General features: G+C 40.3%; 1 protein-coding gene across 1 annotated transcript in view; it reads right to left on the bottom strand.

Annotated features, from left to right (window-relative positions):
* Positions 1-27,041, bottom strand: part of LOC133655579 (ankyrin repeat and fibronectin type-III domain-containing protein 1) — a 148,513-nt gene that overhangs the window by 5,000 nt on the left and 116,472 nt on the right. Inside the window, 11 exon segments of the mRNA XM_062055856.1 lie at positions 686-881; positions 946-1,112; positions 1,185-1,353; positions 4,533-4,683; positions 4,750-4,916; positions 6,742-6,957; positions 7,025-7,144; positions 7,218-7,350; positions 10,666-10,765; positions 18,365-18,472; positions 24,991-25,081. Of these exon segments, the coding sequence (XP_061911840.1) occupies positions 686-881; positions 946-1,112; positions 1,185-1,353; positions 4,533-4,683; positions 4,750-4,916; positions 6,742-6,957; positions 7,025-7,144; positions 7,218-7,350; positions 10,666-10,765; positions 18,365-18,472; positions 24,991-25,081 (1,618 nt within the window).

Genomic DNA, 27,041 nt, shown 5'->3' with positions numbered 1-27,041 from the left:
TGTAAAAAAAAAACAACAACATTATGGTTTGTACAATTTCAGAATGTGCGTGTTCTATTTTTAAACAAAGAAAACAACCTGAAGTTGTCTTTATTTTTAAGTTATCGTGCCGTGATTTTACCAGTCCGGCCCACTGGGGAGTAGATGTTTTTCCATGTGGCCCCCTATCTAAAATGAGTTTGACACCCCTGATCTAGTGGAACACCAAAAAATCCCTTCATTTGAGTACAGTGTTTTGTTTTTTTCGATATTCAAACAAAGTGTTACTGTTCAATCTGTGTGTAATGTAACAGAGGCCCAAAATATTAAATATACTTGTTAAATAAAACCTCTGCCTTATTTTTAAAGTTAAAGTTAAAGTACCACTGATAGTCACACACACACACTAGGTGCGGTGAAATTTGTCCTCTGCATTTGACCCATCCCCTTGTTCACCCCCTGGGAGGTGAGGGGAGCAGTGAGCAGCAGCGGTGGCCGCGCCCGGGAATCATTTTTGGTGATTCAACCCCCAATTCCAACCCTTGATGCTGAGTGCCAAGCAGGGAGGTAATGGGTCCCATTTTTATAGTCTTTGGTATGACTCGGCTACTTAGGCCTTCTAAGCTACTGTATTGTAATGTTGGGCTTTATGGTGGTGCTCGGTGAAAAAAAGTTTGATGTAAGCGCATCCGATTTGGGGTCCCACCTGAGTGTTTGCGGCAAGCTTCTGGTGACGGCAGCGGGGAGGGCTGTGAGGACGTGGAAGGAGGCTTATCAGGCAGCACCTCTGTGGAGAAGTCAATCAAACCACTGATGGAGATGCCTCCTGTCGGCTGTTTGTAGCGGGCGTACTGCAAGGCCTCCATGATCCACCTCGCGTCCCGCCACACCTCTTCCATTTGCTGTCGTAAACCACATCCGTTAATCCAAATGGAAAAATCCGAACGTGGCGTCTGTGCTGCACACCTGAATGTGCTCCTGGAGCTGCTGTTGCTTCTTCTTGGCGGCCAGGAGCTCCTCTTCGGAGAAAGCCTCCCTCAAGGCCTGCTGGGACATGAGGGACTCCAGCTCCAGCAGGGCGGACACACGGCAGTACTGGCCGATAAAACTGGGGCAATAGGCGTTAAAATGGACTGGCGGGAGAGAGGAGGCGGTTAAATGAAGTACGTCTAACTCGGCGTGTGTCGCGGTCGCGGCACACTCACCCAGTTCAAAGATCTGCAGGGGCAGCGTGAGGAAGCCGGAGCGGGGAGAGTAGGGGTTGTTCTGACCGGGGGCCGTGCACACCTCATCGGAAGGAGGCAGGAGGAGGAGGAAGGAAACTTTGTCGCCAAACTCCAACACTTCCTGGGTGTAGATTCGGAAGTCTTGTGCCTGCAAACGTACAGAGAAGAGAATAAAAATAATGGCATGTGCAGTCTACCGTAATCAGGTGGTAACTGTTAGTGACCGTGCGCATTTTCTCATTTCTTCTCCAAGATGAGGGTGAGTCCATAATGCGCTAAATGGCTGACTTAATGATTGTGTGAGTGCGTTTGATTCAATGTGAACTATTTACTGGCACCATGTGAAGCTTGTGAACCCGGAAAGTATCGTAAATGAATTACACTATTGTGTAAGGTTTCAAATTGTGGGGGAAATTAGCAGCTTATAGTCTTAAAACCTTATAGGGGCCCTATCATGCAAAACCAACTTTTCTTACCTGGGGGATCTGAGCCGAGGATGTCGTTGTGGCTTGTGCAGCCCTTTGAGACACTCGTGATTTAGGGCTATATAAGTAAACATTGATTGATTGATTGATTGATTGATTGATTGAATTGTTAATGCCGCCTCAAGCTTGATTATGAATCTTTTCAAGACATTCTGGACTTCCAGTAGTGTGCGGACAGTTTGGGGAAGGTCAATTAAACATGCTTGGATGAGTTTGGTGTGGGAGAACTTTTGGGATGAAGAAGAGAGCCAGCAGATGCTTTCTGACAAAGGTTCTTCTGGATAAAGCAGTGGTGTGCCGTCAGGGCCAGCAAGGCCTTCTCTGCTGGCCTAACATAACCAGAAATCATGATCATTATTAAAGATAAAAGTATTTTTTAATACACTTTCATTAAATATGTAAAAGTATTCATATTCTCTTCATGTCATATTGAGCTCCTTCCAGCGCTGTTGTTTTTAGGTTATATACACTACCGTTCAAAAGTTTGGGGTCACATTGAAATGTCCTTATTTTTGAAGGAAAAGCACTGTACTTTTCAATGAAGATAACTTTAAACTAGTCTTAACTTTAAAGAAATACACTCTATACATTGCTAATGTGGTAAATGACTATTCTAGCAGCAAATGTCTGGTTTTTGGTGCAATATCTACATAGGTGTATAGAGGCCCATTTCCAGCAACTATCACTCCAGTGTTCTAAGGGTACAATGTGTTTGTTCATTGGCTCAGAAGGCTAATTGATGATTAGAAAACCCTTGTGCAATCATGTTCACACATCTGAAAACAGTTTAGCTCGTTACAGACGCTACAAAACTGACCTTCCTTTGAGCAGATTGAGTTTCTGGAGCATCACATTTGTGGGGTCAATTAAACGCTCAAAATGGCCAGAAAAAGAGAACTTTCATCTGAAACTCGACAGTCTATTCTTGTTCTTAGAAATGAAGTCTATTCCACAAAATTGTTTGGGTGACCCCAAACTTTTGAACGGTAGTGTAGTTTTCATCCAATCAGAATTCAGCTAGATTATGTTGCCATGCTGTACCAAATCTGCCCGGGCTTTCAGTATCAACAATGCGGGCAGTGCACACACACAAACATTTGACAGACAGTTGCGATAGCCAATCAGATCACGAGTTATTGTCAATAAGGCATTCTAACTGGTCTAAGGCAGATATATATTGTGATGTTATGAGCCAGGTAACATAAGAACTCCATTGCCCAGAATGCCACAGTAGTGAAGAGCATGCGCAGTAGCCTCGCGGGATGTTTTTGATGAGCACGCTGTGGAGTAAACTTTAAGAACTCAGCCAACACGCCTCGTCTGCCTCGTCCATTTTCAAGAAGGATATTTAAAGAGAAACTACATTTTGTGAGACCATGTCGGCCAACCCCGGAAGCTCGAATGGGTTCTACAGATTGTGAGTTTTGATATTTTATTTCTTTATTTTTTCACGTTTAATATGTTTTTTGCCATTTTAATTTTGACAGTACCACATAAGATATGTTTTAATTGCTGATGCGGGTGGGTCATGTCATCATCAGTGGTAACGACTATGGAAACTGCGCCAGTCCAGAGGTCAAGTTTAAACTCAGCGACACAACTGCTGTGGCTGATGAGTCCGATGGTCATGTGGTGACATCAATTATGGTATTTTGAGAGGTAATCATTGGACACAGGACATAATTGAAAGCCTAGGTGGGAAACGCACGGCCCGCCACAGGGATAAATGGACCAAAAGTCCCATGGACACACTTTAAAATTTGCTAGAGGATGTTTTTGAATTTTGTATATATTTTTAAACAGATGTAATTCTAATATGTAAGAAATACGTAAAATTCATCCTTGAATTAATTTTAATTTAACAATGATTAATAACCTGCAATTTTGGCCATATAGAATTTGTTTTTTTAAATATATCTAAAACAATATAGTATATACATTTTAACACGACAATATAGCTGATATCTTCAATGTTCATATAAATAAAAACACAATAAAACATAAATCAATCAGTCACGTTCAATCAACACAATTTTAATTAAATAAAAAAATTAAAATGGATATCATTATGTAATTTCAATATTCAAACATTTAATGTTATTGTTGAAACCATGACAATAATTGTAATATTTTTTATGAGTTAAACATTTTTCAATATATTAATTAGCCATGATACAATGGCCAAGTCCACCAATGGTATCTTTTATAGAATAAAAAAAATCATATTAATTCTAATGTTTTAACAATGTATATAGTTCGTATAAAAAATTAATACAATCAAACAATAAGATAATTATTATCATCATGTAAAATAATACACAATTTGGTGATTATTATTAATAACTTTTTTAAAAACTTTTGGCAGATACAACTTGCCAAAGTGTCTAGACAGGGACAGGCTTAAACATACATTAATTAAATAATATTAAACATAATAAGAATAATACTGTAATAATAATAATAATAATAATAAATCATGGTTTAATATGTCTGTTCATAAAGTGCATCATTACAATGTTAGTGGTAATAAATTGACTAATCCATGTAGTGTAGCACAGACTGTGAAAAACAAAAACAAAAGTGCACGCACTACGAGACGCATGCTTGAACTTTTAGTGGGGTTACTTCCTGTTGGTAAGACTCTGTATTGGGAAATAGACAATAATGATCAATTTATGAGACATTCAGAACATTTCCAGAAATCATGCGAGTTAGTGGTCTAACCAGAACAGACCAAAACCCCAGTGGAATCAAGTTGGGGCTCCATGGTTGAAATAGTTCCAGTCAATAAACGATAATGTGCTTTGTCATCAATAGAGAAGGGAGACCGCAGGGCTCTGACCTGGTTACCGGGGACATTGATATGGGCCATCAGATCCTTGATGGCCCCACGCAGGTCGTGCAGGAGGTGATGAGGACCGCCCTGCGTGCTGCAGTCCGTCTCCATGGGCTCCTCCAGGGCGCTGAGGCCCTGCAGCCACTGCCACTCCTCCCTGAAACCACACACGCTTTAAAAAATAGATCCTCTTCCTTTGCGAAACGGCCAAAAGGATGCCAACCTGGAGACGTTGTTGTTGTCTCGTATCTTGGTGTGACAGAGGATGTTTGGGAGCTTCTGCGGCACCAGCGCTCTGATCTGCTCCACCGATGTGCACAGCTTCAAATATCCCAGGTACAAGCCGGGGGACAGGAGCTTCCTGCTTCGTCTGTGATAAGCCAGCTTCTCCTGTGTGCCGGAACAAAGAGCGCTTTGTTGTGTTTTGCTGTATTTTACGATGCAGTTCGGTCGTAATAGAGCAAAAGACAAATATTCCAGTGAACTGCGGTTTTAGCCAAAAGGGAATGTTCCGCCATTGTTTGGGAACCACAAGGACAAACTTCCACTGGAGACAATGCAGTATGTGCAACATTGTTGAATACAGACAAAATAAAGTGGCGAATTGCTTCCAGATTGAAGAGTTTTGTAGCAAGGCTATCATTAATGCAATTAACTTCAAAATAATATGCCTGACTAAGCAACTTTGAAGAAGAGGACATGGGTTGATGATCATTACTATTAACGTTGCATTATATTTTCATACAATTCAGTTTTCCACTAGCATTTCTGTTTTTCATGTAACGTCTCCGTTACTTTGAGCCGAAGTTACACAAGTACATACTACAGTAGTACCTCAATTTATGAGCCTAATTGGTTATGTGACAGAGCTCTTAAGTTCAGTTAAAGTTAAAGTACCAATGATTGTCACACACACACTAGGTGTGGCGAAATTATTCTCTGCATTTGACCCATCACCCTTGATCACCCCCTGGGAGGTGAGGGGAGCAGTGGGCAGCAGCGATGGCCGTGCCCGGGAATCATTTTTGGTGATTTAACCCCCAATTCCAACCCTTGATGCTGAGTGCCAAGCAGGGTGGTAATGGGTCCCATTTTTATAGTCTTCGGTATGACTCGGCCGGGGTTTGAACTCACAACCTACCGATCTCAGGGCGGACACTCTAACCACTAGCTCAAAACACTTGCATATGTTTATATAATATGTAAATATTACATATATGTTATGTTTTATATTGCTACTATGGTACATGTTTGTACATTATACCTGCATTATCCTTTCCATCCTTGCCCTTTCCATCCTTTGCAACTGAGCTACTGTGTGGAACAACTTCCCTTGTGGATCAATAAAGTTTGTCTAAGTCTAAGTCTAATCTCAAATCAACGTCATTCACTGAAATGAATTGAAATCAATTTAATTGGAGCGTGTCCCCTTTCTGCCAACCCCAAACCCCCAAAAGCTGCACAATTATAACATGCCTTTTTAAAAGAATGAAAAAAATAGATAAGAAATATTGTACAAAAACAATACAATATAATGTACTGCTAACAACTAAAGTATGAAGTAATATAACAATATACAACATTTTCCTTGGAAAGTGGACATCTACAGTATCTCCTTACAGCTGCTTCTACGTCAAACACACCATCAGCAGCTTTTCTATATTTTCATGGATAAATGTCCGTTGGCTGGTGTTAGACTCATTCTGCTTCAGCATGGAGCAGACCGGCAATAATACACTCCAACTGTTTCGACAAGTTGGCGACGCGCTCAGTCATGTTTTTGATGATTTCTTTCTTTAGTTCAATGAATATCATCCTCTTCATCTACTCAGCACTGTCCTTCACACTCCCTTTATTCCTTGCCATGCTTGGAAAACCAAGTTATGTCCATTCTTTTAATCCATAAGCTAACGCTAGGATGTTTTAGGCGGATCTTATGGGATTCACTGCGACATTTGCTCCGCCAGCTAATGCCGGGAATGCTTGTAACTCAAGTTATTGCTTGCAACTTAAAGCAGAGAGAGAGCTCTTATCTCAAAACAATCTGTAGTTGGAGTACCTCTGTATTGGTTCTGCAAAAAGAATGAACCTGATTTACAAACTACAAGCCGTCTTATTCCTATTTAGAGCAGCCTATATCCATAACAAAAGCACCAATTACCCGTTTTCCAAAATAAAGCTCCAACCCCACCATTCTATCCCCGTGAGCACGTACATGCAGCGTGATGAGGAGCATGTCCAGAGCGGTGGGTTCCTCCGGAGAGGATATGGACTTGCGTTGTAGCTGCAGTTTGCAAAGCTGCATCCAGCGCACGCCGTCCAGGTTTGGAGACGCGTTCATATCCTTCAGGAGCACCAGCAAGGCATTCCCGTGCTTGTCTTTGATTGGCTCAAAATACACCTGACCCAAGTCTTGCGTTCCCAGCATGCCCTGAGGGAAGTAACACCAGCATGAATACATTGCTAAGTTCCTGGGTGAACGCCTTTTGCAGTCCCACCTGGAGGTGAGCGATTGATTGTAGCATCTTGATGCGCGTCTGCAGAGTGCAGGAACATGACGTCTGGGTGGGATTGAGACACTGCTGCAGCCAGGGAATCTCCTCCCACAAGTAGGACACCTGGACAACAATATCCAAAATGTTAAATAAAAAAAACTCCTAATTGACGCCTTGAAGGTTGGTGGTTGTCTACCTTTGTAAACCAGAGGAAGTCCTGCAGCAGAGAACTGGAGTAGGAGTCCTCAACTTCCACAATGGGAATCTGGTCCTCAGGGGTCACCAAGACACTGTCATCTCTGTAGAATATGGACGCCAGATATAGACCTCTAGAAAAAACACAGAATACATAATACACAACTGTGACACGATTGAAAGGCTGTGGTTTAATTGGCCCACTTCCATACTTACACTTCAATATGTCTACCATACACCAGGGGTCCCCAAACTTTTTGACTCGGGTTAAAAAAATGTGGCCGGGGGCCGGGCTGTAAATATATATATATATATATATATATATATATATATATAGTCGAGGTTACTGTGGTTTATCCGTTATACAGTGCTCAATACCGGTGAAGAGCGGAATATATGTTAGGTTAGTAAAAAACACAGAGGCTAGTTCATCCCTACAAGCCTGTTTCGCAGGTTTCCCTGCTCTTCAGGGGATTTTTATAAATAAATAAAAATACATATATATATATATATATATATATATATATATATATATATATATATATATATATATATATATATATATATATATATATATATATATATATATATATATATATATATATATATATATTATATTTATATATTAGGGGTGTGGGATTCTCACGTTGTGTGATTCAGAATCGATTCTCATTCTTTAAAAATCAATTTTTTTATTTATTTATTTAAAAAAAACAAAAAAAAACAAAAACAAATCCAACAAAACAATATGCAACAATACCATAACAATGCAATCCAATTCCAAAACCAAACCCAACCCAGCAACACTCAGAACTGCAATAAACCAAAATGAATATTATCAACAACAGTATCAATATTAGTTACAATTTCAACATAGCAGTGATTAAAAATCCCTCATTGACATTATCATTAGACATTTATAAAAAATAAAATAAAAATAACAATAGTGTCACAGTGGCTTACACTTGCATCGCATCTCATAAGCGTGTCCAATATTTTCACAAAGATAAAATAAGTCATATTTTTGGTTCATTTAATAGTTCAAACAAATGTACATTATTGCAATCAGTTGATAAAACATTGTCCTTTACAATTATAAAAGCTTTTTACAAAAATCTATTACTCTGCTTGCATGTCAGCAGACTGGGGTAGATCCTGCTGAAATCCTATGTATTGAATGAATAGAGAATTGTTTTGAATCGGGAAAAAATTGTTTTTGAATCGAGAATCGTGTTGAATTGAAAAAAAAATCGATTTTGAATCGAATCGTGACCCCAAGAATCGATATTGAATCATATATATATATATATATATATATATATATATATATATATATATATATATATATATATATATATATATATATATATATATATATATATATATATATATATATATATATATTCGAGGTTACTGTGGTTTATCCGTTATACAGTTATTCTTAGCGCAATGCCGTCACGTTATCGATGGAAAAATGCATCTTTAGACAATATGATTTGCCTGAGCGGCTAGGAGACACTGAGAGTAACAAGCGGTAGAAAATGGATTAGAAAGGACAGATTTAAAAAATAATAATAATTAAAAACTTTTTTTTTAGCCATATCTAGTCAATACTGCAATGATTACATCAACATTAGGACTTTGAATATGACCAATGTATGATAAACGACTTGGTATTGAATTGATACCCAAATTTGTGGTATCATCCAAAATGTATCTAAAGCCTACAAACGACAGAAGAATAAGTGATTATTACATTTTATCAGAGGTGTAGATGTAACATGTTACAACAAATAAGCAGATATTAACAGTAAATGAACAAGTAGATTAATAATCAATTTTCTACCGCTTGTCCCTCATAATTTTGACCAAGTAATACAATGAGAAACAACACAATATGTTACTGCATACATCAGCAGCCAAATTAGTAGCCTTTGTTTGCTAACTTACAACTAAAAGTGAAGTTGTGTAGTATGTTCACTATGTTATATAATGCCAAAATTGTTCTTTGATTGCACTTAGGACGTATATTTAATGTATCACAAGATTTTTTTGGTTCAAATAAAGTCAATAATGCCATTTTTGTGGTACCCTTTATCTAGAAAAGTATCGAAAAGTAACAAAATACATTTTGGTATCGGTGCCAGAATAAAATGTATTTCGTATAATTCTGTATATTTCGGTATAATATATATATATATATATATATACTTGTTTGTCACAAAAAACATTCATGAAGTTTGGTTCTTTTATGAATTTATTATGGGTCTACTGAAAATGTGACCAAATCTGCTGGGTCAAAAGTATATATGTACAGCAATGTTAATATTTGGTTACATGTCCCTTGGCAAGTTTCACTGCAATAAGGTGATTTTGGTAGCCATCCACAAGCTTCTGGTTGAATTTTCATTGTTTCATCTGACATCACATGGACAAAGATAAGACCTTCTGGAGGAAAGTTCTGTGGTCAGATGAAACGAAAATAGAGTTGTTTGGCCACAATACCCAGCAATATGTTTGGAGGAGAAAAGGTGAGGCCTTTAAGCCCAGGAACACCATCCCTACCGTCAAGCATGGTAGTGGTAGTCTCATGCTCATGGCCTGTTTTGCTGCCAATAGAACTGGTGCTTTACAGAGAGTAAATGGGACAATGAAAAAGGAGGATTACCTCCAAATTCTTCAGGACAACCTAAAATCTTCAGCCCAGAGGTTGGGTCTTGGGCGCAGTTGGGTGTTCCAACAGGACAATGACACCCAAACACATGTCAAAAGTGGTAAAGGAATGGCTAAATCAGGCTAGATTTAGAATGGCCTTCCCAAAGTCCTGACTTTTTAAATGTGTGGACAATGCTGAAGAAACAAGTCCATGTCAAAAAACCAACACATTTAGCTGAACTGCACCAATTTTGTCAAGAGGAGTGGTCAAAAATTCAACCAGAAGCTTGTGGATGGCTACCAAAAGCGCCTTATTGAAGTGAAACTTGCCGAGGGACATGTAACCAAATATTAACATTGCTGTATGTATACTTTTGACCCAGCAGTATATTTGGTCACATTTTCAGTAGACCCATAATAAATTCATAAAAGAACCAAACTTCATGAAAGTTTTTTGTGACCAACAAGTATGTGCTCCAATCACTCTATCACAAAAAAATAAGAGTTGTAGAAATTATTGGAAACTCAAGACAGCCATGACATTATGTCCTTTACAAGTGTATGTAAACATTTGACTACGACTGTATATATATTTAAATCTAAATTTAAAAATGTGTGATTTACCTGATTTTTAAAAAAAAATCATTTGACAGCAGTAATACTTTAAATACACGTCTAAAAAACAAAACAAAAAAAAAACATTAATTTATTTATTCCACATTTAGCCAGGATATGGATTTACAATATAGTTCCACAAATAACCCAAACAACACAGCAATTAAAATAAAATTTACCTTTTCAAGCTTTTCACAAATTTGCTGGTGGGTTGAAAGAGGTGACGCAGGCTTTTGGACACCGAGTGTTTTCTGCCTTGCGTCGGCGCTTTGCACTGTTCTGTAAGGACAAGAAACATACTTTTAGTCGTCTGAATAAAAGCGATTATGTGTGTGTGTGTGTGTGTGTTTTCTCTCAGTGTGACAAATTGTGCCATTACTGCGAGCGTCTGCAGCCAATGAATACCCCCTGTCCTGACTTGACACATCTCCTGCGGTGACAGGCTGTTACCTAATTGACAACAAACCTGACACGTCCAACAACACGCTCGAATGTTTTTTGACATTTCGTGCGCTCCGGTGGCACGGCACCATTTGACAGCCCGGAGCCAGACTATGGGCCTTGAGGGAACTACTAGCCTTCCACTCCCTGAGGGACACTAACTTTGTGTGTGCGTGTGTTTACCTGTGCATACTTGAGCTGCTGGAGCATGGCACGTCTCGAGTTGTAATAATGTGTGTGTGTGTGTGTGTGTGTGTGTGTGTGTGTGTGTGTCTTAACCCCTCGCCACTCACTGACAGGGAGGTCAGTTAAGTCTGTGGGGACATGTTTATTTTTAGTGGGCCTTCGGGGAGAGAGAGAGAGAGGGAGGTGTGTATGCATGTGTGTTTTATGCTGTCGGTGAGATAACGCACCTCCCAACTCATTAAAAAAAGCCCGCGGAGATCTCCCACCCCCTCCCCAGGTGATCTTACTCTCGCCCCCCCCCCCGGGCCACTTAAAGTCAATAAATCCCCTCATTCAGCAGTCCTAATTTTCTCTTCAGGTGGACAAGACGAGGCGGAGTAAAAACAGCCCCACTCACGAGTGCTTGACACTGAGTAAGACGGACAAGTAGGGCTGACTGCTGGGGTGCCAGTGTTAGTCAAGGCCTCTTTCACAGTTTAATTAATTGTGTTTGGACAAGGGGGGGGGGGGGGGGGTCTGCCGGGCGGCCATACATGGACATGCATGCACTTGGATATTTGTGCATGTACATGTGTGTGTATGTATATGTATGGACTGTACTGTAGACAGGCCGACTGGCGGGCTGGGAAGGCGTGTGTGTGTGTGTGTGTGTTCTTGTATTTCTACCGTTCTTGAGACGTCAACAAGGAAAAGTACCTTCCATAAGTTAGGAACGAAATCACGGTCCCAACACGGACAAACATTGCATCCGATAGAGAGCCAAATACTAGAGTCCGTGAACATTGCTCCAAAGTCAGGATTTTTGGTTGATTCAATGTAACCTGACTCTCGCCAGACCCTTGTAGTTCGCTGAGCTCCACACAAGGGTCTGGGATCGAGGGCAATGCAAACTCCTTCAAGATAGCGAAAAAATAATGAACCGATCAGGATCGCCGGGCGGGATTTCGTAGATGCGACGTAGCGCCGGAAGCGACCGTTTGATTCAAACAGCAATGGCGGCACGCAGCGAGGAGTCGTGTGCTGACGTTGATTCTGCTATTGCAACTGTTTTGTCAAATCTATCGAATATTAATTCTTTAAAAGTTGAACAGAAAACGGTATTGAAGGCATTTTATTCGCATACTTTCTTTGCACAAACGACATCGATCGTCTCCTGACATTGCTGCGTAGTTTCAGTAAAAGTTCTCTACCTTTTCGCTCTGTCGTTATCCAATATGTCGGCTGTTCTGTTTTGGATTTCGCAGCGTCGCTCTCATCAGCGTCACGGGTTGATTTCAATGTGAGTGGTTGAATTAGCATGTCATTCAAGATAACGGACAAGTGGTTTATCCAATCACATACAATGAAATACATCTCCTATTGAGAAGTCCCAGATCCTTGTGTGGAGCTCAGCGAACTACAAGGATCTGGCGAGAGTCAGGTTAGATTTAATGTACATACAAAAGTAAACATTGACAGGTGCAAAAGCAGCAATATATGATAAAACAAGACGGCAGCTAAAGGAGGAGCCAAATATTAGAGTCTGTGAACATTGTTCCAAAGTCGTGATTTTTGGTTGATTTAATGTGCATACAAAAGTAAACATATGATAATATATGATAAAACAAGCTAAAGGAGGACTTCCCTATTCATCCCCGAAAAAGCCTGCCAGGTGAACAGCTGATTTTACAACTTTCGGTGCTGACTGAGACAACCCGTGTCCCATATGTGACCATAGGTTGAACAAATACACTATGGTACTAAGACTATAGTGGCCATTAACAGTTAGCTGCTATAGCTGGGTTGCCCAAAGTGCGGCACAGGGGCCATCTGTGGTCCATGACTCGTTTGTCGTCGGCCTTAAGCACATTACAAAAAATACAGATCTCATTTGCAGCCCTGGTGGTTAAATCTTTTATCACAATATTGCCAATTTTTTTGTTGTTCTTGTAAAACAGTGACATTTCTTGCGTAAAATGATGACTTTTGTCAAAATTTTGCCAAGTTAAGTTCCGATTATTATTATAATATTGCCAACATTTTACAGTTTTCTTATAAAATTGTGACTTTTGTCGAGTAAAATTACGGCTCTTTTCATAAAATTGCCAAAATGTTAAGTGAAGTGAATTATATTTATATAGCGCTTTTCTCTAGTGACTCAAAGCGCTTTTACATAGTGAAACCCATTATCTAAGTTACATTTAAACCAGTGTGGGTGGCACTGGGAGCAGGTGGGCAAAGTGTCTTGCCCAAGGACACAACGGCAGTGACTAGGATGGCGGAAGCGGGGATCGAACCTGGAACCCTGAAGTTGCTGGCACGGCCACTCTACCAACCGAGCTATACAATATAGCTTTTATATAGCTATATAAACGTAAGCTTTTCTTGTAAAATTGCGACTGTTATTGAGTAAAATTTCAACATTAATCATAATATTGCACAAATGTTCAGTTTTTCTTGTAACATTTTAACTTGCGTTGAGTAAAATTACGAATTTATTATAATACTGCCAATTTCTAATTTTTTTTTGTGAAGTTGTGACCTTTTTCTTGTGAAATTCCAACTCATTTACATAGTTAGTATGTATTATTAATTTTGTAAATACAAATCTTTATATACCAAAAAAAGGGTGGTCCTAAAGAGGAGGCATTTTTCTGAGGTCTCAAGAAGGTAACAAATACATGAATGTGTGTGTGTGCGTGTTCTTGTATTGCTACCCTTCTTGAGACGTCAACAAAGAAAAGTACCTTCCATATGAGGACCGGTGAACAAGTTACGACCCAAATCATGGTCCCAATACGGAAAAACATTGCATCTAATAGAGAGCCAAATACTAGAGTCTGTGAACATTGCTCCAAAGTCAGGATTTTTGGTTGATTTAATGTGCATACAAAAGTAAACATTGACAGGTGCAAAGGCAGCAATATATGATAAAAAAAGCTAAAGGAGGACTTCCCTATTCATCCCCGAAAAAGCCCGCCAGGTGAACAGCTGATTTTACAACTTTCGGTGCTGACTGAGACAACCTGTGTCCCATATGTGACCATAAAAATACACTACGGTACTAAAACTATAGTGGCTATTAACAGTTAGCTTCTACAGCTGGGTTGCCCAAAGTGCGGCACAGGGGCCATCTGTGGTCTGTGACTCGTTTGTCATCGGCCTTAAGCACATTACAAAAAAACAAAAAATAGAGTTTTCATTCGCAGCCCTGGTGGTGAAATCTTTTATCACACTTATTTCTTTTGTTGTTCTTGTAAAACAGTGACATTTCTTGAGCAAAATGATGACTTTTGTCATAATTCGGCCAAGTGATGTTCCAATCATTATTATAATATTGCCAACATTTTACAGTTTTCTTATACAATTGTGACTTTTGTCAAGTAAAACTATGACTCTTTTCATAAAATTGCCAACATTTTAAGCTTTTATTGTAAAATTGAGACTGTTATTGAGTAATATTCCAACTTTTATCATAATATCACACAAATGTTCAGTTTTTCTTGTCACATTTTGACTTGCGTTGAGTAAAATGACGACTTTTATTATAATACTGCCAAAATTCTAAGTTTTTTTTGTGAAATTGTGACCTTTTTCTTGTGAAATTCCAACTCATTTACATAGTTAGTATGTATTATTAATGTTGTAAATACAAATCTTTATATATCTAAAAAAAAGGGTGGTCCTAAAGAGGGAGGTGTTTTTCAGAGGTCTCAAGAAGGTAACAAATACAAGAATGTGTGTGTGTGTCTTCTTGTATTGCTACCCTTCTTGAGACGTCAACAAAGAAAAGTACCTTCCATATGAGGACCGGTGAACAAGTTAGGACCCAAATCATGGTCCCAATACGGAAAAACATTGCATCTAATAGAGAGCCAAATACTAGAGTCCGTGAACATTGCTCCAAAGTCAGGATTTTTGGTTGATTTAATGTGCATACAAAAGTAAACATTGACAGGTGCAAAGGCAGCAATATATGATAAAACAAGCTAAAGGAGGACTTCCCTATTCATCCCCGAAAAAGCCCGCCAAGTGAACAGCTGATTATACAACTTTCGGTGCTGACTGAGACAACCTGTGTCCCATATGTGACCATAAAAATACACTACGGTACTAAAACTATAGTGGCTATTAACAGTTAGCTTCTACAGCTGGGTTGCCCAAAGTGCGGCACAGGGGCCATCTGTGGTCTGTGACTCGTTTGTCATCGGCCTTAAGCACATTACAAAAAAACAAAAAATTGAGTTTTCATTCGCAGCCCTGGTGGTGAAATCTTTTATCACACTTATTTCTTTTGTTGTTCTTGTAAAACAGTGACATTTCTTGAGCAAAATGATGACTTTTATTATTATAATATTGCCAACATTTTACAGTTTTTTTATACAATTGTGACTTTTGTCAAGAAAAACTATGACTCTTTTCATAAAATTGCCAACATTTTAAGCTTTTCTTGTAAAATTGAGTCTGTTATTGAGTAATATTCCAACTTTTATCATAATATCACAGAAATGTTCAGTTTTTCTTGTCACATTTTGACTTGCGTTGAGTAAAATGACGACTTTTATTATAATACTGCCAAAATTCTAAGTTTTTTTTGTGAAATTGTGACCTTTTTCTTGTGAAATTCCAACTCATTTACATAGTTAGTATGTATTATTAATGTTGTAAATACAAATCTTTATATATCTAAAAAAAAGGGTGGTCCTAAAGAGGGAGGCGTTTTTCGGAGGTCTCCAGAAGGTAACAAATACAAGAATGTGTGTGTGTGCGTGCGTGCATGTGCATGTGTGTGTGTGTAAGGCTGCAGTAAGTCAGTGTAATTTATGCCCTCCCGACTCCATCCTGGTCTCTAACAGGAATAACAAACATGACCCCGGGACACGGCACCTTGGCTACCGTGCCTGAACTTTCAAGCTCAATCAGCCGCCGTATGAAAAACGGCGAGCTAACTCAATACCGACTATTATACTGGAGTGTCCCGGCCGTAGAGTGGGGCGCGCTCCGCCGCGGACAATAGTAAGTGGGCGAGTGTGTTTGCGAGCGGGGACAAGGCCGTCAGTGCTGAATGCGGAGTCAGTGTGGACAGCTTCTGACACTTATGGGAGCCGTTTACAGCCGCCGGTGTTTGGAGAAGCCCGTCTGCACTTTGTCACCACGAGGGAAGGGGAAGGGCCGAGTGGTGGAAAGAAGCTTCGACCACCCCCCCCCCCCCCCCGGCCCCTTCTTTTGATTGTCAAATGTCCATCGAGATGAGATTTAACAGCGAGAAGTGTTGCACCTGCCAGGCCACGCCATCAGTCGCTCATTGTACTGTAACTTTGCGTCAACTTCCATGTTGAGCTGCAACATGCGCCGTTACTACAATGCCAGACTTATACTGTAGCTCGCATACTGACTACAAATATTATTTATTGTCAATTTTTCCAGACATGCAAGCCATATGGAAAAATCCTCTAACCCTGTATTCTGGAGCAAAAATCCAAGCACGGGGGGAGAGAGTGGTCGTTGTGTCCGAGCACGCCGCTAGTTGTCAATTGGTGGCCAACTAGTGCCATTTGTGTGCCCAGGAAATAAAACGTATAAATGCATGATAAAATCAACTGTAAAATTGTTGTTTTAAATAAGGGCAAATGCACTTTTTTTTTTTTCATTTTTGCCAATCATTCACAATCCTTTTTTGTTTTCTTTATTTATGCATTCTAAATAGTAAATAAGCAAAAGTCTGCTTACAATGGAGATGATGGGAGTCGTTCTATTCCGCCAATAAAGCAACATATACCTCCGTCAAGGTTGTGTAAAGTAATATATTTTGATCATTTTAAGCATACGGCGACACATTGAATTCACAAACGCATCAAGACTTTAGCTTTTTCCTCGACAACATCACTGATTGTTACTCACTGCAGACTTCACTTACTGTACAATGTCTGCTCTCACTGGGATGCCGACTGTTAGGATGTTGATATATTCCCGTTTAGATTTTTGTTACTCCTAACATTTTTTATTTTTTGCGTCTCTGGGATGTTACTCAGTGATGTCTAACACGGTCTAGCTCCATCCTATCTTGCCGATTGTATTGTACCATATGTCCCGGCAAGAAATCTGCGTTCAAAGAACTCCGGCTTATTAGTGATTCCCAGAGCCCAAAAAAATCTGCGGGCTATAGAGCTCCAGTACTATGGAATGCCTTCCCGGTAACAGTTAGAGATGCTACCTCAGTAGAAGCATTTAAGTTCCATCTTTAAACTCATTTGTATACTCTAGCCTTTAAATAGACCCCCTTTTTAGACCAGTTGATCTGCCGTTTCTTTCCTTTTCTCCTCTGCCCCATCTCACAATATTATGCTAGACCCACTCGATTTCCATTGCATCCGGTCCCCCCTAGAGGGGGGGGGGGGGGGGGGTCACCCACATCTGCAGTCCTCTCCAAGGTTTCTCATAGTCATTCACATCAACGTCCCACTGGGTTGTGAGTTTTTCCTTGCCCTTATGTGGGCTCTGAACCGAGGATGTCGTTGTGGCTTATGCAGCCCTTTGAGACACTTGTGATTTAGGGCTATGTAAATAAACATTGATTGATTGATGTTACCCTAAGCCCCAAAAGTAAGTTTATTCATTTATTTTATTGTATAATTTGTGATATTTTCCAATACGGTTTATTTATTTTGGATAGATGTTACTTTCACTTGTTACTACCCAAATAAAATTTGTTCACAATTTACAGATTAAGATTTTAAAAAATGTCCCAAAAATGTAAATTCAGTTTGAGCAAATTACATGGATTTGATGGATTGGTTGGACATCACATCGGTTTTGGCGTCTTTCATAGACGGTGATTAACATCAATCTGCCTCCTTTCATTTTTCTGTATGTGACCGTCGTTGGAAAAAGTCCGGACACTCCTGGGCATGACAAATCAAAATGAAGACATTTCCGGTTTTGATTAAGTTGGACGATGACGTTAGCCTGGCTGGCCTCACTTATACGACAGAAGACGTCCGCTCCAACTGCGACATCAGCGCTAGGAGCCGCCCCCCGGTCCCGGGTCAAAAATATTTCCAGCTCTCATGTTTTACGCTCCTACTCCACTTGTTAAATCTAATGCCATAATAAAAAATCTAGAGGAAGATTAAAAATCACATGCTCATCCATAGTTGATTGGTTTAAAGGCCTTGCGGTCTCAACCAACCGCGTAAATCATTGCAGGTCTCATGTGACAGCTGAGTCTTTTAGCAGCCAATAAATCAACCCAAAGGGGTTTATTATATATACCGTGGCAGACGCAGCTCTGATGGGCATCTTTTATTTGGGTAAGCAGCTGGTCAAGGACCTCCTTCTGGCCTCTCTGGCGGGGAGCTCGGCCATCCGTGTCCCTCCAACCTGATGACGGGAAAAATATTTCAGGATGTGCTGAATATATAATAGTAACTGTAGAAAAACAAGGTACACTTGAATGAATGAATACATTTTATTTAGTTATTCCGGCAGACAGACATATATAGCAACACTTCATCACTCTTTGTATTTTGACAGACATGCAACGGCACCCACCGAAAAGGGATACGGGGAAAAAGCAAGAATGCTTATTCATGTCCCGCCCCTAATTTAAAATCAATTTATATGCTGATTATATATGTTGGCTACATAGTCCTGGTTTCAACAGCAGATTTGATGGATACATGACAATTTCAGAACAAGCATAACATATACTGGAAAACACTTTGTCAATAGCATCGAGCGACCATAAGATTAGCTCCATCTTGCCTTGGTATCTTTCGTCTTCTGAAGCCTTGTCTGGTGTGTTATGTCCCTTATTCCACAGTGAGTTATTTTGCACCTGTGTCCCACAGTTGAGATAGTCCAAACAACTAGTCATGTTTTTTGATAGTTTCCCAACAACAGATTTTTTTACCGCAAGGTTGAACACTCTTGGCTAGAAGACACTTGAAAGCAGTGTTTGGAAAATTACTTTAAAAAGTAATTAATTATAGTTACTTTTCACTTCACCAAGAAAATAATGAAATTACTCTTTAAATAATGTCACTAATTACTAGGGTAAGTAATTAATGCCTTACCAAAAAAATAAAAAACTTAAAATATCTGGCATATATATTTGAGAAATGTTTCATTAGAGCAGAGTGTGTGCCTTTAAAAGGCGGTGACTGCTGCCAAGTGACGTCAGCAAAAGCGCACTACGAGCAGTATTTCACCATTTTAGCTTAGCAGCGGCAGTTTGCTAGATTGTGTCAGCGCTAATCAACAAAGAGATTGAATGTGCTGTCTTGTCTTCATATCAACAAACGGGGTTTGTAAGATTGCAAGCTTGTCACTTCAATCACTGATGTGTTGTTCATTATTCCCTCGTAGTAGTAGTAGTAGGAGTGTGTGTGTGTGTGTGTGTGTGCGTCTACTCGGCCTACATGTTGTTTGCTGTGTGATGTTGCCTCTTGCTATTTAAATATCAAGTTAATTTGAGTGTGGTGCTGGTTGTTGCTTTCATTAGTAAAAAGTTACTTCCTGCATTGAAATTGCTGTGCTTCTGACGATGTCTTGTTGACATACAACCAAATCAGAAGTACCGTGCCACGTTCAATCAAACGCATCGGTAACGGTGTTGTAATGTACGCACTAGTAATTATTAGATTACTCGTTACTAGTAAGTTACTAGCGTGAGTAGCCGTTTTTCCTAACAATGCTTGAGAGTAGTCCAGGTACAGCAATTATTGTCAAAATAGCTGGGGACACAAGTGAGTAGCAAAGTGATTAGCACTGCAAACCTGATTTCCAACATGAACACAACAGTTTTATCATTAATGATCTTCAATCAGCATTAGTTTGCATAAAAGTGTTAGACCCAACCTTTACTCCGAACGTTTTCTCTCGCCTTGTTTTCCCAGATGGATCCGTGATACAGTCCATTATCTCTAGCTTCGATCGCCGTCCTCATATTTCCACAATCCAGTGTTGCATTATAACGCAACATCACTCTGTATTATGCTCACAGCCATTATCTACACGGAGGACATGTCGTACACAGACTTTGATCCTGTACTTGAGTTATTAAAGGTATATCATATCAGGTGTTACATTCAAGTCTTTGTATTTGCACAGAAATTCCCATCGCCTCAAGGACGCAGCTGCCACGAAGATGGATGAGCATTTTTTGTTCTAAAGAGGTTCCTGTGTGAAGCTAACATTACACCGCTTTATCATGTTGTAAAAGTGTGTTCTGTGGTGGGGGGGCTTAATTTTTTCACATGAGTGTAAATGGCGTGCGTGACACCCCCTATTGGTTGTGCTAAGACATGCTCGATTACATGAAAAGCAAATATCTTTAAAAAGCTTTGTAACCATTAGACCAGTACTTCTTATATAGCGGGGCGGGCATGATAAGGTGTCAGAGGCGGCGTGAGAAAACAAAATAGAAAAATTACGTCGCACAATTTTTACACACATAGTTCCCTAAATGTGTGCACAGACAAAAAAAAACTAAAGTTACAGTGGATGTTTTGTACTGTAGAGTGCATTAAACCGTATAAGTAAATCAGACAATTTATGGTTAATAACATCACCGCCATGTGGGGTATTTGTTAGAGAAATAACACACTAGTAGTGCATGTTTTGGCACATTTTCACCCATTTGTGTGTAGCGGTTTAGGAGTAGAAGGTAGTAAAAAAAAAAGCAGTTGTAATTTTTACATGCTGAAAGAGGAACGTCGATTTACGAATCACAGACCATATAGAAATATGCTTTGTTCTACGAACCGTGTCTCCATGTACGTAAGTTCACACCCCGGATTGTAAATAATGTAAATAATTCAATGTATATACTCTGATGATTATCTTGTGTGATGACTGTATTATGATGATATTATATATCTGTATCATGAATCAATTTAAGTAGACGCCGACTTAAACAAGTTGAAAAACTTATTCGGGTGTTACCATTTAGTGATCAATTGTACGGAATAAGTACTTCACTGTGCAATCTACTAATAAAAGTTTCAATCAATCAATCAATCAGTTCCACCCGCCCATTACGTGCCCGGCAGAACATCTGTTGTGGGCGGGCTTATTAATATCCGTCAGTGTTATCGTTAGCTACTGTGCTAAATGTCACTCTGGGTGCATTTAGCCTTTTTACATTTTTGTAGTTTTGCTAGCTCAATTTGATTCCATGAAAAGCAACAGCCTGGTCTGAAACATTCAGGAAGTGTCCACAGCGTTGTCGACACTGCCTCCCTTCCTTCCCCACCCACTTTCTTCGGCTGAGCACCAAGAAGATGAACCAACAAAATTACTTTTTATTGTCCATGATTGTAGAGACCCGGCTGTTAAAGTTAAGGAGTTATTTGTGATTTTAAATTGGAGTGCACCACAGGGCTAGTGACAGTGTGTGTGTGTGTGTGTGTGTGTGTGTGTGTGTGTGTGTGTGTGTGTGTGTGTGTGTGTGTGTGTGTGTGTGTGTGTGTGTGTGTGTGTGTGTGTGTGTGTGTGTGTGTGTGTGTGTGTGTGCGTGTTGTGGCTGCATAAGAAGAGGGACAGTTCGGCTGTTATTGTTTTCACTTTGTTATTAAGTAGAAAGTTGATCCATCACCCTCTTGTTATGTTTGTTTGATAAAAAAATACTGTAGATCTTCATTTTATTTAGTTCATAGTATGGTTGTGCGGTATACCGGTATTAGTATAGTACCGCGATACTAATGAATCATATTCGGTACTATACCGCCTCTGAAACGACTTGGTATCGGATTGATACCCAAATTTGTGGTATCATCCAAAACTAATGTAAAGTATCAAACAACAGAAGAATAAGTGATTATTACATTTTAACAGAAGTGTAGATAGAACATGTTAAAAGAAGTGAAGTGAAGTGAAGTGAAGTGAAGTGAATTACATTTATATAGCGCTTTTTCTCAAGTGACTCAAAGCGCTTTACATTGTGAAACCCAATATCTAAGGTACATTTAAACCAGTGTGGGTGGCACTGGGAGCAGGTGGGTAAAGTGTCTTGCCCAAGGACACAACGGCAGTGACTAGGATGGCGGAAGCGGGGATCGAACCTGCAACCCTCAAGTTGCTGGCACTTGTCCTTAATAATTTTGACAAAATAATAGAATGATAAATGACACAATATGTTACTGCATATGTCAGCAGACTAATTAGGAGCCTTTGTTTGTTTACTTACTAATAAAAGAGATGTTGCCTTGTATGTTCGCTATTTTATTTAAGGACAAACTTGCAATAAGAAACATATGTTTAATGTACGGTAAAAATGTTGTTAAAATAAAGCCAATAAAGACATTTTTTGTGGTCACCTTTATTTAGAAAAGTACTGAAAAGCACCGAAAAGTATCAAAATATGTTTTTATCGGGACAACACTAGTTCATAGTGTACAATCTTTTACTAAAATGTGGACTTCTGTCAAGGCTGGAACCCCAAATCCATGTTTATTATAGAAACATTTGCTTCAATTTACACACTTTTCGATTTACAAACCCTCTTCAAAAACCAGCTCAGTCTGTGAATGGTGGTTCCACTGTAGTGTATTTTGGAGAAGATCATTAGAAAACCTAACAGTAAAACCTAGTGTTGTAACGATACCAATATTTTGGTACCGGTACTAAAATTATTTCGGTACTTTTCGGTACTTTTCTAAATAAAGGGGACCACAAAAAAATTGGCTTTATCTTAACAAAAAATCTTAGGATACATTAAACATGTTTATTATTGCAGTTAAGTCCTTAAATAAAATAGTGAACATACAGACAACTTGTCTTTTAGTAGTAAGTAAACAAACAAAAGCTCTTAATTAGTCTGCTGACATATGCAGTAACATATTGTATCATTTATCATTCTATTATTTTGTCTACATTATAAAGGACAAACTATAAAAATGGGTTATTAATCTACTTGTTCATTTACTGTTAATATCTGCTTACTTTCTTTGTTAACATGTTCTATCTACACTTCTGTTAAAATGTAATAATCACTTATTCTTCTGTTGTTTGATACTTTACATTAGTTTTGGATGATACCACAAATTTGGGTATCAATCCGATACCAAGTCGTTACAGGATCATTCATTGGTCATATTCAAAGTCCTAAGGGGTCCAGGGACATGTTTCCTGAGTTTATAAACATAACATACATTTAAAAAAAAACAAAAGAAGATTTTGTGATGCCAAAAAATATTGATGTAATCATAGTAGTATCGACTTGATACGTGCCTGTACTTGATATCATTACAGTGGATGTCAGGTGTAGATCCACCAATGGCGTTTGTTTACATTGTGAAGCCAGTGAGCTACGGTGTGTAGTGAAGCATGTTTAGCTATTCCTCGTCCTGCAGGGATGATACTTGTAGGAAACTTACCTTATTTGTCGCCATGGAGACCAGGATTAGTGATTTAGAAGTAGCTAAAACACTGCCGACGGCGGATGGACGTTAGCCGCTAGCTAACTAGCCATGTCTTAAAGCACCTCTTCCTGAGGGCTTTTTGAGTGTTATAAATTCACCTTTATCGTTAGTTTTTCAGCCAAAATGCTCCCTTTTCTGTCTACACACTGTGTCTGCTTGTAAGTACTCCGTGTGTGTGCTACTGAACATGCTCCTCTGCTCGTAAAACCAGCAATGACACGACGTGACTTCCGACGGGGGGTGCGGGACCAATACGTTTCAGACATGGTATCGTACCGAAAATGATTCATTAGTATCGCGGTACTATACTTGTACCGGTATACCGTACAACCCTAGTAGAACCTCATTGTAAGAAATTTGACACAATTCACAGAGAAGAGGTAGGTTTGGGGGCTAAAAGCTGCGCACTATATTAGCTACTCCTTCAAACAGATAGGGTTGTATATTAGGAGCCTACGCAGGCACCATGACTGGAACATAACACAGCACACTTTTGCCTCCCGAAGCAATAAAAACACAAGCAGTAAAGGGACATTTAGCATTGCATCAATGAAAAGTCTGTACGTTCCATTAAAAGAATACTGAAAATCTATTCACTATCTAGGACTGCATTAGAAATCACACAGACACTCTTTCTGCTTGCATTCCCCCCTCCCTCGTTCCCTCCACAGAAAGTGATCCTTCAGGACTGCTTGCCCCTCTTTGCATCCCTTCGCTCGCTCCCAGAAGGATGTGTCAGCGATAAACCCACCTCCCTCTCTCCCTCTCTCTCTCTCTCTCTCGTACAATCACGCGCCACCCTCGGCCCCAACTCCCACTCCTGGAGCCCCCCGGAGGGCGAGCGGGGCTAAAACACGGTGAGCTCTATTCCCGGAAAAGGTGCCTGTCCAGACAGGACAAGCGGGCCCTTTAATGGGCGTCAACGCCCGGTATAAGGCCCCCACTGTTGGGGCCCGCGCCGCGCGCTACAGCACAGACATGCAAATATTTCCAGTGGTAGGCCTAAATGGAAAACACAAACACGCAACATCGAAATTAGCTCGGAGAGCGGGAGGAAGGTGGACAGTACGGGGGTGGGGGGGGAGCGAGGGAAAGCTTGCTTGAAAAACATGTCCCCCAGATGTGTTAAAGGGTGCCACAGGAAAAAAAAAAAAAAAGCCAACACCGTGGCGTCCTCCACAGCTCAGCTGTTGTTGCACATGACTTCACAATTAAACTTCTTGGCTGAACTCGAGTGGCTTCTTTTGTCGGCCAGCGCCAAACACCGGCTACGGTTACACTCGCTGACGTCGGGGGCCCGAGGACGCTCCAGCTGTCTCCCCCGAATGCTGGTGATGTCAAAGCGACGTAGGGCATGACGTGTGAATAGCAGATCGGCGGAGGGGAAAGTGTGGGAAAGCCATGACACACGAGCAGCTGGATGTGTTGGGGAAAACTACTGCAGGGACGTCCACTTGTTGTAAAAGAGAGACTTACTGGAAGGAGCAGCGCAGGCTGGGGTCGAGGCCAATGCGGGCCCCCAGCCCTTCATGTTGCAGGCGGACACCTGGACGTAGTAGGGGGTCCCCTGGAAGGACAGGACAACATTTAAAGCTGCGACATCAGCAAAAGAGCAATGCTAATTTATAGAGATGTCCGATAATATCGGACTGCCGGTATTATCAGGCGATAAATGCTTTAAAATGTAATGTCGGAAATGATCGGTATCGGTTTCTAAATTATCGGTATCGGTTTCAAAAAGTAAAATGTATGACTTTTTAAAACGCCGCTGTGTACACGGACGTAGGGAGAAGTACAGAGCGCCAATAAACCTTAAAGGCACTGCCTTTGCGTGCCGGCCCAGTCACATAATATCTACGGCTTTTCACACACACAAGTGAATGCACTGCATACTTGGTCAACAGCCATACAGGTCACACTGAGGGTGGCCTTATAAACAACATTAACACTGTTACAAATATACGCCACACTGTGAACAAATACCCAGAAGCCCTTACAGCACTAACTCTTCCGGGACGCTACAATATACACCCCCCACTACAATTTTTTTCCATAACTTGAGTTGATTTATTTTAGAAAACCTTGTTACATTGTTTAATGCATCCAGCAGGGCATCACAACAAAATTAGGCATAATAATGTGTTAATTCCACGACTGTATAGGTCAGGGGTCGGCAACCCGCGGCTCCGGAGCCGCATGCGGCTCCTTGACCACTCTGATGCGGCTCAGCTACATACATGCCGACCCCCCCGATTTTCCCAGGAGATTTATAGATCTCAGTGTCCCTCATAGATTACTCCCAGGGAAAAAATAATCCTATTTACACTCTAATTACTAAATAAAGGGCGTGCCCTAATTGCACTGCAGTAATTGTCCTCTATAGCATTTACATACAGCGTGCCAGTCCAGCCACATGTTGCATGTTGTTATTACTTGCACACACAGGAGACAGCAAAGCATACTTAGTCATCAGCCACACAGCTTACACTGACGGTAGCCGTATCAAACAACTTTAACATTGTTACGTTACAAATATGCGCCACACTGTGAACCCACACCAAAAAAGAATGAAAAACACATTTCTGGAGAACATCCTACCGTAACACAACATAAACACAACACAACCATTACCCAGAATCCCATGCAGCCCTAACTCTTCCGGTCTACATTATACACCCCCGCTACCACCAAATCCCCCCACACATCAACCCCCCCCCCCCCACCCACCCCCTCCGTGCGTTGGTTGAGCGGAAGAGTTAGGGCTGCATGGGATTCTGGGTATTGGTACCGTCAGTGTAAGATGTGTGGCTGCTGAGTTAGTACGCCTTGCTGTCACTTACGTGAGCAAGCTGAAATTGCATTCTACGTGTGGTCGAGCAGGTACACTGTTAGGGCAGACTGTAGAGGGCGCCAAATGCAGTGTCATCACGCTCTGATATTCGGGACTCTCCCGGGAAAAATGAGAGGGTTGGCAAGTATGACGCTATCAAGCGCCATTCATTCAAAACTCGCGGGCTGCACTAACATCAAATTTCCACATTAAAGTGCGTGCCGGTGCGTGTGTCTGAGACCCCTAGTTAACATAGCACGAAGCGTTTAAGCTTTGTATGCAGTGTTTTTCATTTTAAATTTAAAATTTTTTTTTGTGGCTCCCATTACCTTCTTTAATTTGTGAAACTTGCCAAAATGGCTCTTTGAGTGGTAAAGGTTGCCGACCCCTGGTATAGGTTGATATCGGTATCGTAATTAAGAGTTGGACAATATCGGAATATCGGATATCGGCAAAAAAGCCATTATCGGACATCTCTACTAATTTGTCTTCATTTGGGGTGTTTAGGAAAAAAACACCAAAAATAAGCAACAACTCGACCAAGGGTCATGAACCCACAGCTCTTCAGTCACCAAGTTGTGGCTTTTTAACATCGATGTGAAAGAAATGTGTATTTTTCAAGTGTCTTACTGTGTGTAAGTAATACCAGTAGGTTAGAAATGTGTGAATGATTCGTTAGCAATGTTGGCTCGAATTG

The sequence above is a fragment of the Entelurus aequoreus genome, linkage group LG08 (genome assembly GCF_033978785.1).
Source record: "Entelurus aequoreus isolate RoL-2023_Sb linkage group LG08, RoL_Eaeq_v1.1, whole genome shotgun sequence".
In the NCBI taxonomy this organism is placed as follows: domain Eukaryota; kingdom Metazoa; phylum Chordata; class Actinopteri; order Syngnathiformes; family Syngnathidae; genus Entelurus; species Entelurus aequoreus.
The sequence above is the reverse complement of the archived record's forward strand: the minus strand, read 5'-3'. Positions and strand labels throughout refer to the sequence as shown.